Source organism: Podarcis liolepis, assembly GCF_965112155.1.
Source record: "Podarcis liolepis genome assembly, chromosome: 18".
NCBI lineage: Eukaryota > Metazoa > Chordata > Lepidosauria > Squamata > Lacertidae > Podarcis > Podarcis liolepis.
The window spans coordinates 128392-153994 of NC_139572.1; the positions used below are offsets into that span (position 1 = coordinate 128392).

At 51.3% G+C, this 25603-nt stretch overlaps 2 protein-coding genes across 2 annotated transcripts in view; both read left to right on the top strand.

Moving 5' to 3' along the window:
- The first annotated feature begins 2844 nt into the window (after positions 1 to 2844).
- On the top strand, positions 2845 to 7697 carry CIST1 (colon, intestine and stomach enriched 1). Its single transcript, XM_083484236.1, has 4 exons — positions 2845 to 3227; positions 4959 to 5297; positions 7217 to 7374; positions 7549 to 7697. The coding sequence occupies exons 1-4, from the start codon at positions 3185 to 3187 to the stop codon at positions 7594 to 7596; spliced, it is 588 nt and encodes a 195-aa protein (XP_083340362.1). The 5' UTR covers positions 2845 to 3184; the 3' UTR covers positions 7597 to 7697.
- Positions 7698 to 10332: 2635 nt separating this feature from the next.
- Positions 10333 to 25603, top strand: part of PDE4C (phosphodiesterase 4C) — a 49831-nt gene continuing 34560 nt past the window's right edge. The window contains exons 1-3 of the mRNA XM_083483747.1: positions 10333 to 10553; positions 11451 to 11533; positions 19968 to 20185. Coding sequence (XP_083339873.1) covers positions 11492 to 11533; positions 19968 to 20185 — 260 coding nt within the window. The 5' untranslated portion in view covers positions 10333 to 10553; positions 11451 to 11491. The remainder of the gene's footprint in view (positions 10554 to 11450; positions 11534 to 19967; positions 20186 to 25603) is intronic.

A 25603-nucleotide genomic window follows, 5' to 3' on the forward strand; every position in this document is an offset into this window, starting at 1 on the left:
TGTGGAGTCTTGTCCGATTGCTAGAGCATTGGGGAGCAAGGAGAGAAATATTTCATGTGCATTTGAGGCTGGGGGAGCGGAAGGGTGGGCAAAAAACTTTCCCCTTTTTCTCTCTTGGTAAGGGGGCTGTGAGCAGGGAGGGCAGCTAGCGGCGAAGACCCACAACCAAGAGAGCTGGAGCCAAATAAGTTGTTTTCAGAGCAGACCCACCAAAGGCAGCCAGGCCCATTAGGTTGAAACCCTGATAGCATCACCAGAAGACAAGTGGGGCTGGGTGCACGCCCCTGGGGGTCCCCTCCAGCTCTGTGGTTCTCTGATTCTAGGATGCAAAATCTATATTATTATCCTAAAAAGGAGAGGGGATGGGATTTCTAGTCCTCACGGGTGTAGATCAAGGGTGGGATAATTTTTATTTTTTGGTCAAAGGCCACTTTGGGATAATACGACAGGGGCCACATTCCTGCAGGAAGAGGAGCCAGAGCTGATGTTGAGGGAGGAAGGAAGTATAACACAGAATAAAGACAACCCTGGTTTCTGTTTGCCCCGTGGTTGCCTCAAATGAGAATCCTTGACCTTATCAACCCCAATGGATTTAAGGAGGTCACTCTCAAATAGTAAGTATACAGAGGATTATATATATATACATACATACACACAGTGGTACCTCGGTTTTCAAACATCTCCATTGACAAGCATATCAGTTTTTGAACACTGTAAACCTGGAAGTAAATGCTTCGGTTTTCGAACTCTCGTTGGAAGTCAAACAAGCCACACGGCTTGTTTTCAGTTTTCGAACATTTCAGAACTCGAACAGTCTTCTGGAACGGATTACGTTCGAAAACTGAGGTACCATTGTATATATATATATTTGTACACACACTATCTGAATAATGGGGGAAAGGCATGTATAAAACTCCTTGAAGACAGAAGAGGAATTAGAAAAAGGCAGAAGGCAAGCAAGTTTGTCAATTCCCCAGCTGTAAATTCATTCAGGGCCAAAGACCTGACCACCCGGCTTAAACAATACACTAGCCTCTTAGCATTGCTCCCTACTCGGGAGCATTTTTTTCCCTTTTTCTAGGAAAAAGCCCAAGAGCCTCTTACATAAATAAATACAAATACCAGGGCAGACTCTTCAGAAGTGAAGAGCTAAATCAACAAAAACCGAGGGACACGGCAAGGGGGGGCTTGTAGCGAGAGGGTTCAGTTTTGGGCATCTAGATCCACTTTGTTCTAAGAACCTTTATATCTTAGACCTTATAATTCTCACACCACTTTGGGGGTTGGGGGTACCTGGAGGTGCCAGGGGGTTGCAGCTGGGATGTCTGCAGGCAAAGCCCGGGCTCTATGCCACTGAGCGGACGGGGTGTTGGGGGGCACCTCTGTTGGAGGGCACATTCTCCTTCTGGGGCAGTTTGCCCACCTTTGCTCCCCCCCTCCACTCAGCTCCCATCTGTGGCTCCGTGAAGCTGCCAGGGTGTGCTGGCAGAGGCCCCAATCCCGGGAATGGCTTTGACTGGCCAGCTGAACCAGGTGAGGGGAGCCGATGGGGCTGAGACCCCCAGGGACTTAGGGGCTTCCCCTGCAGGTGAAGAAGAGACCAAGAGGGGGTCCAATGGGCAAGAAGGAGGTTTCTGCCCATGCTGGAAAGGAAAGTGAGGGGCAGGTGGGGCTCGTCTACCTGGGAAGGGAGCCCATCTAAGAGAAGGAATAATAATTATTATTTTATTATTGATACCCTGCCCATCTGGCTGGGTTTCCCTAGCCACTCTGGGCGGCTCCCAACAGAACACTAAAAACAGAACAAAACTTCAAACATGAAAAACTAAAACAGGGCTGCCTTCAGATGTCTTCTAAAGGTCGGGTTAGTTGCTTATTTCCGTGACATCTGATGGGAGAGGGTGTCACCACCGAGAAGGCCCTCTGCCTGGAAGGCTCTGACCCTAAACCTCCCCTGCCTTGTGGGAGATATTTGGGAGAAGAAAAGGCTCAGGAGCAAATGGTTCCTTGCAGGCTTCCTTCCGGCAATTCCTGCAGTTAACATCTTGCTCTGATTTCCTATGCACCCTATCAGTGGGGCAGAGAAGGGGGTCTTGCCATCTGGGCAGCCCAGGACCCCCAGACCCACTGCCCAGGCCTGTACCCTGGGGAGGTCACGTCAGTGCTGCTAATGCAGCAAAAACAAAATAAGAGGCAGCCACACTGAGTTCCTGGTCTCTGTAATCGCAGCCGGCGCTGTGATTCTCCCACAGTTCGACTTCGCCTCTGGAGGCAAACTCCATTGTCGCCAAAGGCAGCTGAGCAAAATGTCCAATTTCCAGAGGCACAATGTCGGACTGCTGGTCCATTTTGCCCAGCTGAGAGATGCTCTCCAGGGTTTCTGGAGTGTGGCAGGCCTTGTCTGCCTGCAGATTAAAATGCTTTAACGCGGCCATCGTGAGATCAAAAAGCAGCACAGTCACCTTTCAAAGGCAGCAACGGGAAGAAAAGCAGCAAATCAGGAGTTAAAAAGTTGTTTTCGTTGGAAGGGAAATGGCTGCCGTAGGGATGGCGCCACCTGGCGCCTTTCCACCAGCATCGCTGGTCCGTAGCGTCTGACTTTGGTTGAGGTCGGAGCCCCACTTGGGCGAAAGGTTCCTGGGGTTGGACTAGATGACCCTCGGGCCCCTTCCAATTCCACAATTCTGTGATGATTCTTCACAAGCCAGGTGATGGCGTATTGCAGCAGTTCTCCAAGGGGTGGCAGGAGAGCAAGAGGGGCAGGAAGATTCAATGACACACACACACAAATATTCAAGTATTGCCTTTTTTCCTTCCCCCCCCTTGAATTTTAAAGGTGCGGCTTATATTCGGACATGGCTTATATTCGGGCCAATACATTATATTTAAAAATTCAGTATGGCTGTGAGCCAATTTTTATTCTGGGTGAGGCCCAGAGGGGGAAAAAGTGAGTTCTGAGCTTGCTTTCCCTCACCTGTCCAGAAGGGGGAGCTGTCAGGCCACGCTCCTTCCTTCTTTCCAGGTGCCAAGCATCACAAGCCGGGATTTGGCCGCTGCCCAGGTGCCCGCCTCCTTGGAGAGGTGGCAAGACAGGTGCCTGGGTCCTGTTCGCAGGCGGGAGGAGACTCCTTCAAGCAGCTGCTTTCCCTGCCTTCCCCCTCCAGGAGAACCGGGTTCGGCTGCCATGGCCGTGTGGGTCTTTCTGCTGCTGGTGGTCTCAGATCAAGGTAGGGGGCTGGTGGGGGGCTGCAGAAGGACTGGGACGTGGGGCAGCATGGGCAGTGCCAGATTCACGTCTAAGCTCAACAAGCTCTAGCTTAGGGCCCCACTCTCTTGGGGGCCCCAACATTTTTTAAAGGGAAACAAAACTGGATGTCCATTTCTGAAATATAAGATAAGAAGCAAATAAAATAAAACCTGCAGACAGCAACCGTGTTTTGTGTTGTGTCAGCTCCTCGGATGTAAGTCATGGGCCCCATCTGCTCCCTCAAATATCCCTGCTTTGCTCCTTTCTATATATAGGGTGCCTACACTCTGCATGGACTGGTTGCAGGGCAACATGTGCAAATGGCTTGAGATACCTACGAGGTCCATCAATTGCCATATAGCATATATTCAACACAAACAAACAGCAACAATTTACATAAATCCAGCACTGCTCTTGGGGGTTCCCCAGCTGGTTCCCCCCACCCCATTCCTCTGCACCCAACCGGTTTGTGACATTTGGGGACCCACAATGGAGAACGGCTGCCCCATTGAGTTCCCAGCCCGTTTCTGTTGCGGTCTGAAACACAACTCCCAGCCTTGCCGCTTGTCTTTGCCCCATCCCTCTGGCAGAGAAGCAGGATGTGGGGAAGTAACCAAACAGACTGTGCCCACGAAGGTGGGGCAGCGCCACAATCTGATTCTGCCAGGTGTGTCGATTATTTGTGCCGTGCAAGTGGAGGAACAGCCCTCCTCTTGTCTGGCAGGGAAAGGCAAGGCTGGTTGTAGCAGGCGGCCCTCGAGAGCCTCGGCCAATATTTGCACCCGTTCCACCTTCATGGGCGTCAGAGCCACACGGGCACCGTGCCAGGCAGAGCGTATTTTCGTTTCCCTTTCTTTCTGCCTTACTGTACTCAAGACGTATCACTGCCACACTGCCTGCTTCTCTAACATAAGAGAACCCCAAGTTTTGGAGGCAGTCTACCAGGGCCAGATTTAGGCTGGGTTGGAGTGTCCAGCTGCATCTCGTCTTTGAAAAAATAAAGCAAGATTCTAGTCCTCATGATTCTGAAAGCTGTCTGGCCATTGGTCCACCTAGCCCCATACTGTCTGCACAGACTGGCAGCGGCTGTCCGGAGTCCCAGGCAGGAGTCTCCCCCCAGCCTACCCGGAGATCCCCCTGGGGATTGAACAATGGGACCTTTTGTCTTCTAGGTGAGATGCTCTCCCGCTGAGCCTTCAGAAAACCAGAGGTAGACTAGCTTGGGCCATGGAGGTTCCATCGGGCCACCTTTAGCATTTCAGGGGGCTCTGCTGGATGACCCTTTGGGGTCCCAACGGTACACTGCGACGATTCACCCTCCAGTCTCTGCTTCTCAATTTGTATCGTATTATTTTATGCACTGTGGCTTACCCTGGTTTTATTGATTGTAGTCTAGAAATTATTTATTGTAATTGTTAAGAGTGGATTTCTGTTTAATTTTTATATGCTGATATTATTATTCTGATCCTATTCTAATGATTTCTGAATGTTACTTTATTTGATGCAGGTTGCTTATTTTATAGCTATGTTTTATTCTCATGTTTTTGTATTGCATTTGATGGTTATAAGGCGTCCATTCTTTGTTTCTTCAGCTTGCAAACTGCCTTGGGTACAGTAAGACAGAAAGACGGTATACAAATTAAAAGTGATGATGATTCCTTGAGCCGTGGAGGTTTGCTCCTTTCTGACTTTCCCTCCCCTCCCGTTGCAGTTGTCTCAGCCAGCACACAGGCCACTCACAGCTCTTCAACAGCAAGCCCCCCGACCGTCTCTGAACACCTAAGTACACCCAGTTCCAGGGCGGAGGAAATCACTGCATCCCACAGCGAGATCAGCCCCACGGCATCAGAAGCACCCACAGAAGAGACCGCCTCTGCCAATCACACGACTCACCCGGGCTCCTCGCCTCCTCCCAGGCCCACCAACAGCACCACCAGGGAGGGGGGCAACACGACAACCACCGCCCCACTCACAACCCCCCTGGCCAGCTCCAGGGAGCCACTGCTCACCAGCCGAGAGGCCGGATCCGCCAGCCACAACTCCACCACAGGTGAGAGGCAGGTGAGGGTGCCCTCTGGATCCTGGCAGCATCCTGTGCTGTCTCAAGCAGCGATATTTTGCCTGTCCAGGATTGGGGGCTAATAATCATGGTTTTTTAGAGGATCGGATTGGACTGGATGACCCGCGGGGTCCCTTCCACAGTTCTCTGATTCTGTTAGGATCTTCCTGTAGACAGCTCCTGTATCTTCCGCAGAAGGGTTTTTGAAAGAGGAGCGTTCACGATGGCTTGCAATAAAAATAATAATAATATATTTATACCCCACCCATCTGGCTGGGTTTCCCCAGCCACTTTGGGTGGCTCCCAACAGAATATTAAAAGCACAATAAAACTTCAAACATTAGAAACTTCCCTGATGTCTTCTAAAAGTCAGGCAGTTGTTTATTTCCTTGACATCTGCTGGGAGGGCATTCCACAGGGCGGGTGCCACTACTGAGAAGGCCCTCTGCCTGCTTCCCTGTCACCTCCCTTCTTGCATTGAGGGAACCACCAGAAGGCCCTCGGGAGAGGGACCCCGGTGTCCGGGGTGGAGACGCTCCTTGAGGTATTCTGGATCATTTAGGGCTTTCAAGGTCAGCACCAACAACTTGAATTGTGCTCGGAAACGTCCTGGGAGCCTGTGTAGGTCTTTCAGAACCAGTGTTATGTGGTCTTGGCAGCCACTTTTTATCCTGCCTTCCAAGCAGAGTATTAAAGGCACCTAAAAAAGGCATGTGTGTTTAGTGACGCACAGTGTATTTGGAGAAAAAACAAAACTCCTTCTCTGAATACAAAATAAAACCTGGAACAGACGCAGAGTGAGAAGATGCAAGGAATCTGACTGCAGCTGGATCTGGCCCAAGGGGGTCCCATCTAGTCCAGTGACTCCTCACAATGACCCCCCGAAAGAAGCCCCACAAGTGAATCTGAGCCACCAGTTGCTGCAGATTATGTGATGGGTGCAGAAATTCGACAAGTTACAACTTTTCTTCCAGCACGGAGGTGAAGCGCTGACAGCACTGCACCAGTTGAATTCCTGCCTGCTCTGTATGGCTGGGAAGAGCACAGGAAAAGGAGCAGGAAGCCAAGTATGATTGTCTTTCATAAACACAGTTTCAACAATGAGTACCTAAGTGACTGTGGAGGCCAGTTCTGGATCCCCACGTCCTTCCACAGTGGGGACATTGGTTTCCAGGCGGGAGTTGATCACGGTGAGCATTTGCCAAGTGTGCCTTCCTCTTGGCACATTTCTCCCTCGCGTCCTGAGTTCGAGTGTCTTCAAAGCCCAGGACACCTTTGGTCAAGGCTGTTCTCCAGCTGGAGCGCTCGCAGGCCAGTGTTTCCCAGTTGTCGGTGTTTATATTACATTTTAAAATTTTTGCCTTGAGAGAGTCTTTGAGCCTCTTTTGCTGACCACCAACATTACACTTTCCATTTTTAAGTTTGGAATAGTGGAGTTGCTTTGGAAGACGATCATCGGGCATCCGCACAACATGACCAGTCCAATGAGGTTGATGTTGAAGAATATTGCTTCAACACCGGTGACCACCAGGTGGCACGGTTGCCTCACAATTCCCCTCTCCTGTTGGATTTTCTTACTGATGATAAGAAAAAATGCAGGAATCTTTTGCCCAACGTGGGGCTTGAACCCACAACCCTGAGATTAAGATGCTCCAGGTACTGAGCTCATGAACAGCTAACAGTGCAATTTGCTGCTGACTCGCTCCTGACAGGTGTGTGTTTGTGTGCACGCAGAAACTAATGTACTATACGAGGGTAATTTTTAAAATACATGTTGCTCCATCTGCTGCTTTCGCCTCTGGTCCCGCCCATGGCATGGCCCCCCGAAGGGAATGTGGCCCTCGGGCTGCCGAAAGCTTGTTTCCAGGGCAAACAATTGCAAGCCTCAGAGCCGTGTGTCTCCCCAACAGCTGAATCCAGCGAGGATGCGCCCATTTCCCAGAAGCCCGGCCTGGTGGCCATCATCTGCATCTTCGTGGTCATCCTGCTCATTGGCGCTGTCGTGGTCCTGGTGAAATGTTACAAGGGGAGGGAGCCGGCCTTCCAGAAGCTGGACGAGGTCCCCATGGTGGGTAGATGCCTGGGATTCTGGGGGGTGGCTGTGTGGGGAGGGAAAGTCCCCCCCAGTTCTGGAGCTGTGGTTAAAACTACGCTTGCCTCCTGGGCTGGGAAGGTTGAAAAACTTTGGCATCTCAACAGAATCTCACTGCAGCTCTCTGTTTTCTCTCTTTATTCCCTGCAGGGCAAAGTCACGGAAGGTTCTCCGTTTGCCCATTTACCTCCCAAGTAGCCTTCCACCCCACTCCCCCCAAAGACCTGCCGAAAGAAGGGCCGCATCCTGCTGTCACTTAGCCTGTGCAATAATAATATCAATAAAAGTTTCCAAATTTGTCCCCGTGACTTTCTTGGATGCTGGGTGTGTTCAGAGCACAGAATCATATAGCCATAGAATCGTGGAAGGGACACCCCAGCGGTCATCCAGCCTGACCCCCCTGCAATGCAGGAATCTCGGCTCAAGCATCCCTGACAGATGGCCATCTGACCTCTGCTTCAAAACCCTCAAGGAAGGAGAGTCCGCCACCTTCCATCCCATGGTCTTGAGTCGGAATCTCCTCTCATACAGCTTGAAGCCATGGGTTCGAGTCCTGCCCTCCGGAAGCAGGAGAAAACAAGCATGTTCCCTCTTCCATGCGACAGCCCTGGAGAGATTTGAAGATGGCTCTCCTATCCCTCCTCTTTCCCAGGGTAAACATGCCCAGCTCCTTCAACGGTTCCTCATCAGGCTCGGCTTCCAGACTCTGGATAATCTTGGGACTTGGCTACATTCAATTAACGCTAAATTCAATTATATTGTTATGACTGTGTTATAGACATTTGACACCAGGTGGCGCTGTTGAGCCATAATCTGTGTTTTCCTGTAACTTTTTAAATGAGTATAAATCTGCGCGACACCCTTCTTAAATTGCAATGCCCAGAACTGGACACAGTCAGGGCCGGATTGAGGTCTGATGCGGCCCTCAGCTCCTGAAGGTAATGGGGCCCTTTCTATGTCCAGCTGTCCTTTGTCAACGGCAAATTGTTGCTGTTTTTGGGTTGAATGCTATAGGGTCACTGATGGACGCAATAGGCATCTCAAGCCATTTGCACATGCAGAATGTCGGCACCCTATATGTGGAAAGGAGCAAAGCAGGGATATTTGAGGGAGCAGGCAAGCAGGCGGGGCCCATGACTTACATCCGAGGAGCCGACACAACATTAAAAATGGTTGCTGCATGTCGATTTTATTGGTTTTCTATCTTATATTCTGGAAATGGACACCCAGGTTTTTTCCCCTTTAAATTTTTTGGGCCCCCCAAGAGAGTGGGGCCCTAAGCTAGAGCTTGATCCATGTTTTCCTGTGATTTTTTAATGAGTATAAATTCAGGCCTACTCACCCTCCTCTGCACACCTCCGCGGAGTTGGGCTAATAAGTAACGAGGCCTGAGAGTTAATTAGTCACCCTAATTGCTCGGCCTGCTGGTCTCCTTGGCAGGAGGAGCTTAACTGGAACAATAATAATAATAATAATAATAATAATATAATCAGTGCTTCTTTCTGGGGGGGGGGACGGGACGCAGGGCTACGCACGCATAGCCCTAAACATTTTGCAAATGTTTGTACTTTTGTCCATTTACTGTATTTATTTTCCCCGATTCAAACTATAAAATGGTGATTTTCTTGTGTCAAAATGAGAGCACCCCTAAACATTTTTAAAAGAAAAAAAGCACTAATAATAATAATAATAATAATTTTATTATTTTTATCCCGCCCAACTCTCTGGGTTTCCCCAGCCTGTGGCTGACAGTGTCTTTCCACCAGCCTCGCAGAGGCAGAAATATGAGTTTCCTGGCACCTTCTAAACGTCCCGGGGAACAAAAAATAAATAAACCTGGACAAGATAAATGGCGCCAGGCCAAAGGGTGTGTTTTGGGTGTTCCTGCGAAGAGGAGACTGGTTTTGCCCAGCTGGTTTTGGCAGCAGGGAGGCTGCTTTCAAAACTGGAGAGGGTTGCCCATCAACAGAGAATCTGCTCAGAGGGTTAGCAGACAAAAGGAAAGCCTTCTTTCTTTCTTTCTTTCTTTCTTTCTTTCTTTCTTTCTTTCTTTCTTTCTTTCTTTCTTTCTTTCTTTCCTTCTTTTCTATACTGCCCAATACCCAAAGTTCTCGGGGTATTTCACATAAAATACCGAATAAAGAAAATCAAAACAAAAATAACACAAACTGCGGAACTCCCGGCTGCAGGAGGCAGGGATGCAAATTTGGGCAAATTCAGGGAGGGCTATCGATGGCTGCTAGCTGCAATTATTAACATTATTATTGCTTATTAAATCAATGCTTCACCCTTCGCTTGAGGGTCACAGGGTGGCTTACAGTATTAAAACAACCGGTGGAGCCCCTCTGTCGCCTAGGTGCATGCGCAGAGTGCCGCGGCGGAAAACCTGGCCTCTGAGAATTCAGAAGGAATAAGAAATAACATGTTGGATCCCTCGCGGGGTGTTAAACCCAGGGAAGGCTGCCCCCTCTGCCCGCCAAGACTTGGCAAATTTGTAACCGGAGTCACAAGGCTCCGGGTTAATTTCCCAACGCGCCCAATTAATCATTTATTTATTTTATTTTTAAAAAATGTGTCTTGGAACGCAATTGGCAGGGAGGGGGTGAGGCCAGAGACCTTGGGCAATGGGCTCCCTTTTTGCTGGGAAAGGCTTAGGGGGACCAAGTACAGTGGCTGGATGGCTCAGTGGGTAGAGCACGAGGCTCTTGATCTCTGGGTTGTGGGTCACAGCCACACGTGGGTTGGACTAGATGCCCCTTGGAGGTCCCACCCAAATCTACAATCCTATCACAGTGTGATGTTGACGATGAGGATGGCAGCCGCACAAACCCCGGAGTCCTCCCCATTTCGGTTCTTCCAGTTGAACCAGTCAGGCCCTTCCGCCGCTTCTCCTGCCAGGCTGGGACGCTTGCCAGGACTCCCTGGGGAGGAGTGGGGTGGGGGCAGGGGGTGGGGAAGGGTGCTCCAAGGTGCATGCATGCCATGGGTGCTCCTCCCCGTTTCAGAAAAAGGGACCCAGCCTCTGCTTGGATTATTTTGCTTCCTTTTCAATCCTCTCCACCGAGCGAAGGAGGGAGAGCCTTTGTGCTGAAGTTTCCCGCAAGGTGAGGGGCCCGAGTTCGAGAAGCAAAAGGAGCGAGAGAGGCCTCCAAACTGTAAGTCCAAGAAATGCCCAAATCTGTTAAGAGAGAGGGGGTGTTTTCGCCTCTGGGCTCCAGATATTGAAAGCACACAAAAGGTGGCAAACAAGCTCTGTAAGCAGCCTAAAAAGTTCAGGGTGGGGGGGACACCCAGCAAGAAGTTTGGGGGCATCTTATCCCTCTGTACATTATAATGCTTTCATTTGTATTCAATGAAGGCTATGCTGGTGATAATGATAATTAAAGGTGCATTTGTCATCAGTTAAAAAAAAAAAAGGTGCAAACATGATATACCATCAGTCCTGGAAGTGTTCCAAGCGAAACCTCTAGCACAGTTATTATATGGGGCTCAGATTTCGACAGGCTCACCTTGGAGCTACGGAAGCTGCCAATCAAATTTAGATGGGCAGGGTATAAATAAAATTATTATTATTATTAAAGTTCTTAAGGCAAATTTTCTCTGTCCCGCCCTGGGTCCCAAACGCATCATTGCACCTAGAGGTTAATCTTCCCCGGTAGAATTATGGATCCGGCATAGGTCATTTAACTCTTGGCTTTGCCTAAACTCAAATCCCCCCAGTCTAATATCCCTAGTGCTGCAAGGTCACAAGAGCGCCTGGTCTAAAATTGCCCATCCAAAACTTCCCTCTTGTGGTTTATCAGCATGACATCTGCTCACTTTGGGTTTTAGTAAAGCAAACAGTCTAATTTGCCAGCGCCTAAATGATCTCGAGCGTCAGAACAACTTGGCCACAATCAGGAAATTTTCATTTTGGACATTTTAGAGGCATTATGATTGAAAACCAAGTTCAGCGGTCAGTGCTTTTAACCCAGCTCCGATTGAAAGCTTAAGTTGTGAGCTTTCTGGATCGACCCTGAAGATTTTCTCATTTTCTTTCCCCCTCTTTGCAGGGACAGGAACAGGGGGCGGCCCCTTCCAAGGTTTGGCCACCATGCGTCGAAGCCGGACAACGGTGTCCTTTCTGAGTATGGAGGTAAGGAAAAATAATGCGCCCGGGGGATCCCTCTTTAGGGAAGCTTTTCATGGTTAATAGGTGATTGTATTTTAGTGTTTTGTTGGAAGCCGCCCAGAGTGGCTGGGGAAACCCAGCCAGATGGGTGGGGTATAAATAAATAATAATAATAATAATAATTTTTATTATTATTAGGTGTCTGTGGGTGCAGGTTGGTGAGCGCCCAGCCAGGAGGGCGACGGACAATATTTGGGTTGAGGTTGCGGTTAATATCAGGTTACCAGATTTTTTTTCCAATGATTCCGGGGACACTTTTCAACTTCCTGCTAAATAGATGGATTTTGTCAGGGGACTGATTTGTAAATCCGGGGAAACGGGGACATCTGGTAACCTTAGCTTAATAAGTCCATCCGAAGTTCTGGATCCCCCCCTTCCAATCTTGCTCAAATCCCAAAGCGCCATCAATGCTCTGCCCTCTTCTCTGCAAGGGGGTCTTGTAAATAAAATCTGCCCTTCTAGAGTCCTTAAGTGGGTTCCCTCTTGGTAGGAGAAGATAACAGAGGCCAAGCAGAGAATATTGAGAAGCCAAGCAGCTCGTAAGCCTGATCTTTATTAATGATCTTTATTGATCTTTATTAAGTGTTGCCACAGGGTCCTCACTCCCCACACAAGGAGTGCAAGCTCTTATATAGACTCCTGAAATTGCCCCCCTGTAGCCAAGGGATGCACAAACTTTTTCCAAAGAGGGCCAGATTTGATGACGTGAACGTACGTCAGGGCCGAGCAAAGCTTTTTTTAGGATTGAAGTTGTTGAGCTTTTTTTACAATTGTACCCCAAAGTTGTGGAGCTTTCTTTAGGATTTAACCACAATGCTGTTCAGCTTTTTTAGGATTGGAGTTGCTGAGCTTTTGGGGGGATTTTACCCCAGGACATAAATGTTGCAACGGGGGCTGCATTTAATCAACCGGCAGGCCGGATTAGACTCCCGAAATGGACTTTGCAGGTGCCTGGTATAGACTTTTTTAATTGCCACCCTGCAATCTACAGAAGGGGCATCTGCCACAGAGTCCTGCCTGCCAGGTTACCTGTTGGTGGGTTTACCTGGCTGTTAATGGATTTACCTGGAGAGCCGGGTCCTCCTTTTGTGAGGATAAATTCTTAATTCCTGAGTCCGGGCCTCAGTTTCCCCTCTTCATCCCTCAAGGCAGGATTGGGGGGCAGGGAGACAAGGGGGAAGCTTTTCCCCTCTCCATCCCAACTGCAGAGGAAGAGTTGAGGCCCCTGAAAGAGTCCAAAGGGCTTCAGGACTCTCTTCCTGTCCTCTTTCAGGCATGTGGCTTATGTAATAATGGATGTGTCTGCCTGGTACGTTTAGGAACATTTATTTTACACCTTAGCTCTTCTAATTCTCATACCATTAGTTATGCTTCTCAAGTACTCCTTGAGCATCACCTGAGTCGCAGCATCACTTTGGCTTGGCGCTTGCTGGTCATTTTCTGACAGGAAATTTTCCTCCTTTTAATCAAATAACTCTAGTACTTTATGAAACCAGTTGTTCTGTGTCTCTGGGTACGTTTCTCTGTGGGATTTCACTTCATATCACGACGCTGCCACCAGTTAATATGGGTGCAACAGCCCTTTTCCCCCTGGCGCCATTGGGCTGTTCTCTCGCTTCAAAATGGAGCGCCCGCCTCACACAACACCACTTCTCTTCAACTTTATGCTTCTCTTTCTCTGCTTCAACTTTAGCCAAGTCCCATCTTGGTCTCCTCATCTCTCATTCAGGGGGAGGATTTTCCTCAGATGCAGCAGCTCTGCACTGGGTCATCCTGAGTCTCTGGCTTGGCGCTTGCTGGTCATTTTCTGACAGGAAATTTTCCTCCTTTTAATGAAATAACTCCGGTACTTTATGAAACTGGTTCTTCTGTGTCTCTGGGTACGTTTCTCTGTGGGTTTTCACTTCGTACCACGGCGCTGCCACCGATTAATAGTAATAATACCTTAGACCTTCTAATTCTCATAATTAATAGCCCTTGAGCATCCCCTGAGTTGCAGCATCGCTCGGCCGGCACAAAAAGAGTTCATTCTCTTTCATTTTTAGTGCAGGTTGCAGAACTTTCCTTCCTGGCATTTTCCCCTCCCTTTCTCTGCTTTTTGCCTCAGCAAAATGGCAGCAGTTCTCCATTCAGATTCTGGAGTTTCCCGCCTTCCTCCCTTTCACAATGGCTGCCTGGCTGCCCAGACCGGCCGCTTTTGGGGAGTCTGCGGCCCAGAGAAACAAAAACCGCTTTTCCCACCCCTGCTCGGTTTTATTTTCCTCAAGGATGTCCAAAAGAAAAAAGGAAGATAGAGAGTGTTATTACTAAGACGGAGAAAACTTTTGCTCCGTTTCCAAAGGAGAGAGCAGCCTTAGAAGAGATGGGTCCAGTTGCCAAGGCTTGGGAATGTTGCCCCGGCCCTTTTCCCCCTGGCGCCATTGGGCTGTTCTCTCACTTAAAAATGGAGCGCCCGCCTCACAGACCACCACTTCTGTTCAACTTTCTGTTTCTCTTTCTCTGGTTCAACTTTAGCCAAGTCCCATCTCAGTCTCCTCATCTCTCATTCAGGGGGAGGATTTTCCTCAGATGCAGCAGCTCTGCACTGGGTCATCCTGAGTCTCTTTCGCTTGGCGCTTGCTGGTCATTTTCTGACAGGAAATTTTCCTCCTTTTAATCAAATAACTCCAGTACTTTATGAAACTGGCTCTTCTGTGTCTCTGGGTACGTTTCCGTGTGGGATTTCACTTTGTATCATGGCGCTGCCACCAATTCATATGCAACAGCCTCTCACTTCCACCAATTCCCTCCAACTCCCTCAGATTGTCTTGCGTGAGGTAAAACTTCACCATTAGGAGTCTCTGGCAGGATTTGTTCAAATGAAGAAGAAGTCTATGCCCCGGGGGGATGACACTTTGGAGACCTCAGCCAACATGTTCTTTCCCTTCCAGGTTTTCTCCCTTGTTTTGCACTTCATCCTCTGGCTCTGACCAAGGTGCTCCTTCCTTTCTGTCCGTTCCTCCGGAGGGACTTCCAAGGCGCAGACCCAAGAGATGGCCGCTGCTTGGGGAGGAGGCTTCTCTTTCCAGAAGAATCTCTCCCCTCCGGAGGAGACCTCTCTTTCCACCTTCCATTCCTCCTCTTTCCGCCTCAGCCTCCCAGCTAATTCCTGGCCTGATTACTCTTCTCGGGGTTATGAGAATTGTAAGGGCTGAGGTATAAAATGCAGTGGTGCCTCGGGTTAAGAACTGAATTTGTTCCGTTCTTCACCTGAAACCGTTCTTAACCTGAAGCACCACTTGAGCTAATGGAGTCTCCCTCTGCCACTGGCGCACAATTTCTGTTGTCATCCTGAGGTAAAGTTCTTAACCTGAAGTACTATTTCTGGGTTAGCAGAGTCTGTAACCCGAAGTGTTTGTAACCCGAGGTGCCACTGTAAATGTGCCAGGCAAACACATGCATAAATATATAAGCCGCATGTCTGAAACAGTACAGGGAAAAAGTCCTGAAACCATTTTGTCTCTCCCAAATTGACCTCAAATGTTTCTTATTCGTATCTTAAATGTGCCCTGAAGGCAGGATTGGTGAGCAAAGAGACAATGGAGAGGTTTTTTTCCTTCCCTCCCTTCTTGCAGAGAAACATTTGGTCAGTTGGGGAGAGTCAAAATGGATTCAGGACTGTCTTCCTGTCCTGTTTCAGACATGGTGCTTATATAGTTATGTATGTGTTTGCCTTGTAAATTTATGAACGCCAAATTTATGTATCGGAGACCTTAAATTCTTATAACAAGGGGAAGGAATTGTGGCTCTGTTTTTAGTCCTGTTGGAAGAATTCCCGGCAGGATAAGCGGCTTAGTTGAATTTGGCAGCTGTGGCAGCCAGAGGGGAAGGGGCTCCAGGCTTCCGAAACCTTGGCGCGCATCTTTCCACCAGGCGAGAGCGGCCCCAATCCCAGGAACGGCACCAGGAGAGGGGAGCCGAGGGGGCTCAGACCCTCGGGGAGTTAGGGGTTTCCCTTGCATGTGAAGACCTCACTTCTTGGGGGGAACCCAGGGATGGACCCCGGTGTCCGGGGTGGAGACGCTCCTTCAGGTCGACTGGGCCATTGAGGGCTTTCAGGGTCAGCACCAAGACTTTGAATTGAACGTCCTGGGAGCCAATGTAGGTCTTTCAGGACCGGCATATGTTCTCGGCGGCCGCTCCCAGTCCCCGGTCTGGCTGCCACATTCTGGATTAGTTGCAGTTTCTTCCAAGGCAGCCCCATGGAGAGCGCATGGCAGTAGCCCAGGCATGTTCAAAGTCCGTTTTGGGGGCCTGATCCGGCCTGCCGGTCGGTTTAATCCGGCCCCTGTGGCAGTTTATTTCCTGGGGTAAAATCCTAAAAAACAACTTAACAGCTTCAATCCTAAAAGAAGCTCAACAACTTCAACCCTCAAAAGCTCAACAACTTTTGGGTAAAAATCCTTTAAAAAGGTCAACAACCCACGGGCCTTCCCTTTATCAAATCTGGCCACTGCAGGAGTCCAAGCAGGAGGGGGTGTCCAGCGGTCAAGAAGGCAATTTCTGCCTGTGCCGTGGGGGGAAGCGAGGGGCAGGTGGGGCTCGTCCCCCCGGGAAAGGAGCCCACCTGGGAGAAGGGAAACTCTGACCCTAAACCTAAATCTTTGGGAGAAGAAAAGGCTCCGCAAATCCTGAGCGGAGTCTTCCTCCTCCCGCCCTCGGTCAGGGCAGGCAGGCAGGCCCTGGCTTGCCCTCCGGGTGCTGGGCGATGGGTGCCCCTTCTCTCCGGGTTCCTTGGCAACGGGTCACGCTTCTTGGCCTCTTTGTCAGTTGGCGGCAGAGGACCGGTTAAGAAAACAAGCAGGAATTCCCCCTCGCTCTGGGCTCTTCTGGGCCTCTTAGCGTGCCGGCTGCAGTGCCCACCAGGCCTGGCAGGTCCTTGACTGGCACATACTGCTCATGCCATGCCAAGCAGGCGATGATGCCCACCTCCGGGTCCAAATGTGCTTTTTTTGAATACACAATTCAAAGGGTTGGGGCTGATCTTTAAAGCCCTAAACAGCCTCGGTCCAGTTGACCTGAAGGAGCATCTCCAGCCCGGACACCTGGGTCCCTCTCCCAAGGGCCTTCTCAGGGCAAGAAGTGAGGTTACAGGGAACCAGGCAGCGGGCCTTCTCGGTGGTGGCGCCCGCCCTGTGGAACGCCCTCCCACCAGATGTTAAGGAAATAAACAACTATCTGACTTTGAGAAGACATCTGGAGGCAGCCCTGTTTAGGGAAGTTTTTAATGTTTGAGGTTTTCTTCTGCTTTTCAATATTCTGTGGGGGGCTGCCTAGAATGTCTAGGGAAACCCAGCCAGATAGGTGGGGTATAAAAAATAAATTATTATTATTATTAGGCAGGCTTTGCAAAGCTCTTTTTTTTTTAGAGACACCCTGATTGATTCTTGTTCTCTCTGCTGGTTTAAAATGTTCTCCTGTTTGGGATTTGCTTTAATTTTACTTTATACAGTATAACTGGTTTTTTCTAGCTGTGTTGCTTCACTGGCCTAGAGACGGTACAGGCCTTAAGCAATATATTGTAATAATTATAATAACAGTCTGACCGTGGGACGCACTCTCTCAAGGGTGTGGATGCTCTCCTTCACTGGACGTTTTCTAGCAGAGGTCAGATGGCCACCTATTAGGGACTCTTCTGCATTGTGGGGGGGCTGGACTAGATGGTACCTGGAGTTCCCTTCCAGCCCGATGGTTCTTCAAAACAGCCAAGCTGCTTGGGAAAGCAAGCTTGAAAAGTGGGGAATAAGCACCTAAAATAAAGACGCAGCGGTTAAACAAAATGTCTCCCGTTCCCCAGGCTTGGCCCAAATCTCTTAACGTGTGTCTGGATTTTGGGGAGGGGGATTCGAACCCACAACCCGCTTCCTCCAGCTCCCTTCCACCCTTCTAGGAGGCGAGGTCTGGCAGGTGCTCTCAGGCGGAAATGATTGGCAGCCGAGCCGTGAGAGAGAGAGTGGCCGTGCCTGCCCGTAAGTGGCAATTAACCCTCCTGCGGCGCTAATTGGCACCCCAGGGCAACCGTCAGAGAGAGAGAAAGAGAAAAAGCAGCGTGTTGGCGAGGAATCAGAAAAGCAGGTGCTCCCTCTGTGCGTGTTTGTTCCTTAGCTGAGCCTTTTCCCAGGTGCAGAGGGGGAGTTTGGCTGATAAACTCCCACAAGAAGAGGTCAGCTTCCGGTTTAAATGAGCACTAAGAACCACAAGGACTAGGAGCTTGTTTTCCTTTGAAGGGGAAGTCCAGAACTTTGCATGTAGAAGCTCCCAGGGTTCGATCCCCAGTATCTCCAGTCCCCAAACCCTGGATTGCTGCTGTCACACTGAGCTAGAGGGGCCAAACCATAGTTTGAAAGGGACCCTTTGGGTCATCTAGTCCAACCCTCTGCAGCACTGCTCCCTATGGGGACTGAACCTGCAACTTTGGCGTTATCAGCATGCTCTAACCAACTGAGCTGTCCAGACTGACTGTTGGGCCCCTTCCTCCCTTCCTGTTTTATTTGGCATCATGAGGACTGACACCTTGCTTTGCCTTCAGAGGAAGAACAAGATCTTACTGCTTTTGTCCCCCCTTCCTTTCCTTTTTCTAAAATGGCTCGCGTTGCTTTTTCTTTGGAGCGATGTCATATGGAAGCAATAATAAATATGGAGGCGAGGGGATGAATTTTTTAAGCCTTTGCTGGAGGCTAATGCTTGCAGTTAATGGATGCTGTCCATAGATGGAGCTAGGAGATGGATCGAACTCGGTGCCTCTTCAATCAACCCACCCGCCCCCTCCCTCCCTCCCGCCCTCCCTAAGAGTCATCCTCGAAAAGTCTTTTCAGGGTGATGGTGATCCAGTAGTCATAAGGACATCCAAAGACCACCACCACCTCCTCCTCCTCCTCCTCCTCCTTCTTCTCCTCTTCCTCCTCCTCCTCCTTCTTTCCCTCCTTGCCGAGTAAGATTGTCTTCCATAAACACGGTTTTAACAGTGAGTCCGTGACTGTGGAGGCCAATTCTGGATCCCCATGTCCTTCCACAGTGGGGACATCGGTTTCCAGGCAGGAGTTGATCCCAGTGAGGGTTTGCTAAGTGTGCCTTCTTCTTGGCACGTTTCTCCCTTGCGTCCTGAGTTCGAGTGTCTTCAAAGCCCAGGACACCTTTGGGAAAGGCTGTTCTCCAACTGGAGCGCTTGCAGGCAACTGTTTCCTAGTTGTCGGTGCTTATACTCCATTTTTAAAGATTTGCCTTGAAAGAGTCTTTGAACCTCTTTTGTTGACCACCAGCATTATGCTTTCCATTTTAAAGTTCGGAATAGAGGAGTTGCTTTGGAAGACGATCGTCAGGCATCTGCACAACATGACCAGTCCAACGAAGTTGATGTTGAAGAATCATCGCTTTGACACTGGAGATCTTTGCTTCTTCCAGTAAACTGGCATTAGTTCGCCTGTCTTCCCATATCCAATTTTTCGCTCACATCCAGCCTGTCACATCCTTTACATATAATGCCACTCCCTTCCTGTTTTCTTGTTTGATCTATTCCTTTTGAATAGTTTATACTCCTCCATGTCTACATTTCAGTCATGTGTCTCATCCCACTAGGCTTCAGTTACCCCGTTAAGTCCTATTTGTCATCCTGTATTAAGAGCTCCAATTCTTCTCGCTTGTTCCCCATACTCTGTGCATTAGTATAGAGACAACTGAAACTCCAGAATCACAGAACTGTAGAGTTGGAAGGGACCTTGAGGGCCATCTAGTCCAACCCCCTGCAATGCAGGAATCCTGCCCCACAGCTGTTCCTGGGTGAGGTCAAGTATAATCTGGGGCAGGAAGAAACAGATCTGCAAATATAGGGTGGGGGACACATGGCTTACTAGCGGGACATGTGAAAAGGATCTAGGGGTCTTGGGGGACCACAAGCTGAATATGTCAACTGAGTGATGCAGCAGCAAAAAAAGCGAATGTTCTTCCAGGCAGCCACATGCACTGACCCAGAAGGCATTCTCTCCAGCTGCTTCCTCCTTGTAGTTTCCTACCCCTTAGCAGGTTTCCACAGCACTGCTGCAGCTTCCAACGATCGTATTTAATCCAGCCCTTTGTTGAGGACTAGAATCTTACTTTTTTTTATTTACCGGTAGTCCCTTATGCCTTTTATTCCGAGCTGTAGTGTGTCATTCCAACTCGGCTTCCTATTTCCGATAGCAGGGCACACAAGCAACAGTGTTCCCTTGTGGTTCGTGCCTTCATAGCTGGTGTTCACAGGGAGACTGCCTCTGAACCTGGGGGTTCTCCTTATTTTAGAAAGACGGGCAATGTGGCAGCCGGGCGAGGAAAGGGTGCTTCCCCAAATGGTCTGACTCCCCCCTTTCTTTTCTCCCCCCTCCAGAGATCCCGAGAGCAGCTGGACTTGGGCCCCGGCGTCGGAGCTCTCCCAGGGAACGCCGTCAAGCGCCGTTTCTCAGGGACGCTGTTGCTGCCGCCCCTCGCCTCCCGGCATGTGGCAGGCACTGACCTCAGCCGTGCCCCGGAGCCAGAACACGGCAGGGTTGTTTTCACCATCGAGGAGACACCCCCAGCCAGCACCGAAGGCACCAGCCTTATGAGGTAAGAGGTAGAGTTTTTCCCTGATGGTGTCGAGAAGGAAAGACCCAGGGCATCTCGTGGGCTGTCAAATCTGCACGGTTTTTGGTGGCTTCTGAGCCTGCACAGAGTGCCCTCCTCTGAGAAGTTAGGAGCTAAGAACTGCCTCTCGCCTCTCTCTTTTTGGATAGAGTCTCCATTCCATGCCGAGATCAAACTCATACAGCCAGCATCCTCTGGGGTGGAGGGGGTGGCAGGTAGAGTCCCTCGAGGGCCAGATAGCAAGCCTGGGGGGGCACATCTGGCCTCTCCCCCAGCCTGGGGCTCACAGGCCCTGCAGCTCTTAGATAGGAGAGGAAAGAAAAGATGAGGAGGATTGCCAATTTCCTTTCCCTGCTCAGGCTCCGGTGCATTTTTCACAGCTCTGTAGCAGTCATAAATCTAGGGACCCCCCGCCCCCATTTGCCTTGGCGATAAAAGTGATTTGGACGGCAACATTTCTGCCTGCGAGTCCCCCTTCCCCGCATGATCCACCAGAGGCAGGAGGAAGAATTGGAGCAGTCAAACCACTTTATTGCTCGTCTCGGTAATAATTAAGCTGTTGCAGAAATTGACTGGCTGATTGATTGAATTTCCTTTGCTTTTCCACTGCAAGGCACAAAACCGGCTTCTGTGGGAAGGAGGAGGGGTGGGCAATCGCTTCGGGCAGATTAAATTTCAATTCTGGTTTAAAGACGTGCTTGCGTAAAAAGTTTCCTGCCTGGTGGCAAGTTCAATTTCTGGCAGCATCTCCGGGGAGGGCTTGGATAGACACCCCACCACCTGAAACGCTGGAGAGCGGCTGCTTCCCTTCAGTGTAGCCAGTGCTGAGCTAAGTCTGATTCTGTATGAAACAGCTCCCTATTAAAACCAGAACACTGAGGACTAGACTCTTGCTTTATCGTTAGGGGAAGGAACATGGCCAAGTTCCTGTATGGCTCAATCCTAGATGGCACCTCTATGGGGGGCCGGGGAAAAGGACTCCTCTCTCACACACCCTGGAGAGCTGCTGCCAGCCTGTGCAGGCATCACTGAGCTTGAGGGGCCAAAGGCCTGGCTTAGCATCAAGGGAGTGTCTGTTGGTGTTTTTACAGCGTCTCCCCCACCTCCCCTTGATGCGCCATCCGTCAAAGGGAAGGAGCCGCTGGAGGGCCTTTCGATCGCTGCTTCTTCATTTCTGCCGGCTGCAAAAATAGTTTAGGGGTGTTTGTGTGCGTCTTAACATTTATTTCTCCCCCAGTTTGAATGGGGACAGCTCCCAAAGGAATAAACCAGCCGCGTCTGCATTTGCCTGGCATTTCTTGGTGGCGGGTTAAATGAGAAGGGGCTGGTGGTGCAGCTAAGGGTGACTCAGCTGGCAGCAGCAGGGGCTCCCCAAAAAAGGGAAACGGGTGAGTGGCAAGGCTGGCACTCTTGCCCCTCCTTGCTCAGGGCAGGCAGAGGGGGCACCATGGCATTGTAGAGTTGGAAGTCCTCCGAATCCCTGAGTCCCCCCAGGTCTGAATCTGACACTCTAACCACTACACCACACGGTCTCCCTAGCCACTCTGTGACACCCTGCTAACTCCCACCGCAGCCTGGCGCTGTTCCTGGCACCCGCCCAACCCCTTTGGCAACCCACACGCGAAAAGCACGCAGGACTCCTGGCTTCTGCTTAACGCTGGGCACAGGGGTCCTCTGGGTCACCCACTTAGGGGGCTCAGAGCACGGGGGCTGCCCTAAGGTTGCTTCGGAGGAGCCGAGGCGCCGGGTGTGACTTCGGATTCCTCAGGGCTGCGGTGTGGGTGTGGGGGGTTGGTCTAGATGTCCTTCAGGATCCCTTCCAGCTCTACGATTCTATTATTCTATGTTCCTGCATCAAAGAAGAGGCTGCTGGGAAGCAAGCATGTGCAGAGCGCGCCCCTTCTTCTCGTCGCCGTCTCCTTTCCCGGACAGAGAGGGCGCCTCTGGTCTGGCCACTGGGTGAGCCGCTTTTTGGGGGGGCGGGAGGGGGGCGGGGAGGAGAGGGCTGTCAGCAGCGCGGCTCCCTCCCTCCCTCGCCCGGCTAATGAGCTCCACCTAAATCTGGCCCCGAGCGCGCTGTCCGCGCCGGCTCTATATAACGGAGAGCGCGGGCCGGCGCGGGGAGAAGCCGGGCTGCCCGGAGAAAGTTTGCCGCCTGCCGCCTGGGCCGCCGCCGCTCGGGCTTCAGCACCGCGCCATGGCGGACAGCAGCCCCTCCCGGCGGGGCGCCCTGGAGCTGAGCCGCCAAGGCGCCGGGCTGGCCAAGCCGCCCAAGCACCTGTGGCGCCAGCCGCGCACCCACATCCGCATCAAGCAGCGCTTCCACTCCGACACCGAGCGGGACCGCCAGGCCCGCGCCTCCCTCCGCCCGGCCCTCCAGAACCCCAGGATGTCCTGGCCCTCCTCGCTCCACCGCCGGTAAGAGCCTCCCCGCCCGGGGGGCGCTGGGGAGGAGGGCAGCCTTCCTTAGCTCGGCTGCGAGCAGGGCGCACCAGCCCCGCGCGTCTTGCTTGGGAGAGATCCGTCTCTTCCGAGGAAACCGAATTGGAGAGTTGGAAGGGACCCGCAGAGGCATCTAGTCCAGCCCCTGCAGCTGGACTGCGGAGCAACCACACCTGGGGGAAGGGGAGCTCAGCGTGTCTGGGGTGGGAGGTGGGTGTTAACTTGCCCACGAGGAAGGCGCAGGAGCCGCGTGCGTAACGATCCGTTTTCTTTCCCGCCCTCCGGAGACCTCCGTATCCCCTGAGGCTCCAGAGATGCGCCCTCGGGGTGGATCGCGGAGAGGGGGCGTTGGGGGGGGTCTGGAGGGGCGAGAGAAGACTTCTGATTTGCGGGAAGTCCCTTGTGGAGGGGCAGGGCGCAGCAACGGGCCAGCAGAGCGCATCCTGAATTTGGAGAGGTTTCGGCGAAGGCGCTTCCTGTGCGCCCTGAGTCTCTCTGGATGGCGGCTCTTCGGAGTGGCTGGGCGACCTGCGAGGGGCGGGGGAATGAGACGTGGCTGCTTATTTGGGGGGGTCCGTCTCCTTCACCCAAGGCGAGGCGTGGGGGGCCCCTCGAAGAACCGGTGCGCGCTCTGGCGCTCCACGGACGCATCGCCTGTCCTCTCGGAAGCTGCCCTTTGCGCTGAGTAGGGAATGGGGGGGGGTGCCTACATTTGGTGTGTTTCTTTGGGGGGGGCGGGATCTCGCACTATAGGAGAAGCTTCGGAGCTGCTCGCATCCCGCATTGGAGAGGGTCTCTGCGCGCGCGCCCTGGATTTAGGATTGGGGAGAGCACAAAAACATGAATCCATTAAGAGTTGAGGGCAGCCTCACGTTCCTTCTCGGCTCAAACGCGCTGCGTGTGGGGGGTTTTTTGCGGGTGGGGCTTCTTTGGTTGGCGACCCTCTGCGCTGGTCCAGTGAGGGGAGGCAGGGGCTGGCATGGAGATTTGAGGGCTCCGAAGCCACCCTAATTTTGGAGAGACCGGGGCGTGGTCAGCAGAGCTACTAGCCGGTGTCTGAGAAGGGTCTTCGTGGTGGGTGCGGTCCGGGCGTGGACCAGGGGGGCGCCTGGCCAGGATGCGGGGTGGTCTCTGTCTGTCGCAAACCCCTCTCTATGGAGATCTGACCCAAATGGGCATTTTCGGCCCCTAAAGGAAGTTCGCTGGTCCTCGTTTCATCCTCCCCCCTCTAAGCAGGCGGGGGGGGGGGGAGAGATCTCCATGGCAGAGCATCTTAAGAGCCTTGCCCTCAAAACGATGCAATCTTCTAGTCCTCCTGATTCTGGTTTCAGCAGCAAGCCGCTTCATTCCCAGCCAGACCATTGGTCTGGGTGGTAGTTCTCATCCCTATCTGGAGATGCAGCCTGGTGCAAAACAGGCGTTTCATTGCTGAGCTATGACGCTCCTCTAATGATATAGCAAGATCCTAGTCCTCGTGGTGCAGAATAGGAACAGGAAAAGGTGGGGTGGAAACACAAGAATATAAGACAAATTCATGGTGCTGCGCCTCTTTGCCCCTGACCAGCGACTGCATTGGGGTGACTTAGAGTTCGGAGCATCGGAAGGTCAGACCATCTGTTCATCTAGCTTCGTGTTGTCTACTTTGACCGGCAGCCGCTCTTTTCAGACAGGGAGTCTTTTCCTGGTCCTGCCTGGAGACACCAAGGATTGAACCCTGGGGCCTTTTGCGTGCAAATGAAGTGCTCTGCGCACTGAGCCTGCTTCTGCCAGCACCTCCCTGTGACTTTGCCGCCTCCGTGCCCCGAAGGGAGGGCCTGGGAAGTCCGAGATGAGCTGCCCTCCTTTTATTCTCTTTCCGCTCATTTCCTCCAGGTCCTCCAGGTGCAATTTGCCAGCCTGGATGTTCCAGTCTGACCGGGAGAGAGAAAGTAAAAGAGAATAATGAGGTTGGTTTCTGCAGCGGCTTTTGTGCGGAAGAGAACAAAGCCTCTTCTTTTGCCAGATGGAATTGTCTGTGCAGGGACAGGGAAGTAGGAGAAGCAGGAGATGGTTCAGAAATGCCTGCATTTATATGACTCAGAGTAAGGCAGCTTCTCATACCTCCCTTTCAACCAGAACCTTCATTCAGGAGCCGTAGAAAAAAGAAGCCTCCAGAGGCAGGGGCAGTCTACCTGCTTTGTGCTCAGAGTTAAGGGAACATTGCAGCCGCCTGGTCTGCTAAGGCAGCAAGTCGCTGTCCTCTTAAAGTGGGGCAGAAAATGTGTTCCTTTTTTGGGGGGGTGATGGGTGCAGACTTCTGGGTTTCACGAGCTGCTTTGTCAGGGCGAAGGCCTCATGCAGAGCCATGGAAACCCTACGAGGTTCTGTCAGGAACTGGTCTGTTTGCCGCTCAATCTGCCCCGCCGCTATTTTTTCACCCCCGCATTGCCACCTTCCTCCTCCTGTTCGCCGCCATCCGTGCCACCGGCGACATTTGCCTGCCAAGAACCCGGTCCTCAAGGCGCTTCTGTTGAACCCGGACTTGCAGCTGCTCTTAGCTGGATCCCGAGTGCTTCCTCGCTGCCTACCCAGAAGAAGGCCAAGTCCCCTCACCCCACCCAACGTCTCCTCCCCCCCCTCATTTTTTAAAATTAATTTTCACAAAATTATAAACGAACAAAACACATAAACAAACAAATATAAATCATAACCTTATTAAAATTACACTTATTAACATTGTTAAGTGACTTCCTCGCTTCCCCTTGGTTGAATTTCCATGCATATCCTTTTAACGGCTTTCCAAATCCCAACGTCTCCTTTTGGCGCCGGCGACGCCACAGATGGCAGCACATTCTGCGTTTTATTTCTGGGAATAAAACCTTCAGCCCTGGATTGAGAGGCCCAGCGTGTGGCGTTTCTTTTCCAAGTGTCATTTTGGAAAGAGTTTGCCCTGTGGCACTCAGGAAAGGGCAGAGACTA

Bases quoted from the DNA above. Each gene is read 5' to 3' on its own strand.
- CIST1 (XM_083484236.1), top strand. From the start codon at position 3,185: ATGGCCGTGTGGGTCTTTCTGCTGCTGGTGGTCTCAGATCAAG. The intron at 5,298-7,216 runs GTGAGAGGCAGG...TCTCCCCAACAG, and splicing joins CAGCCACAACTCCACCACAG to CTGAATCCAGCGAGGATGCG. The intron at 7,375-7,548 runs GTGGGTAGATGC...TATTCCCTGCAG, and splicing joins AGCTGGACGAGGTCCCCATG to GGCAAAGTCACGGAAGGTTC.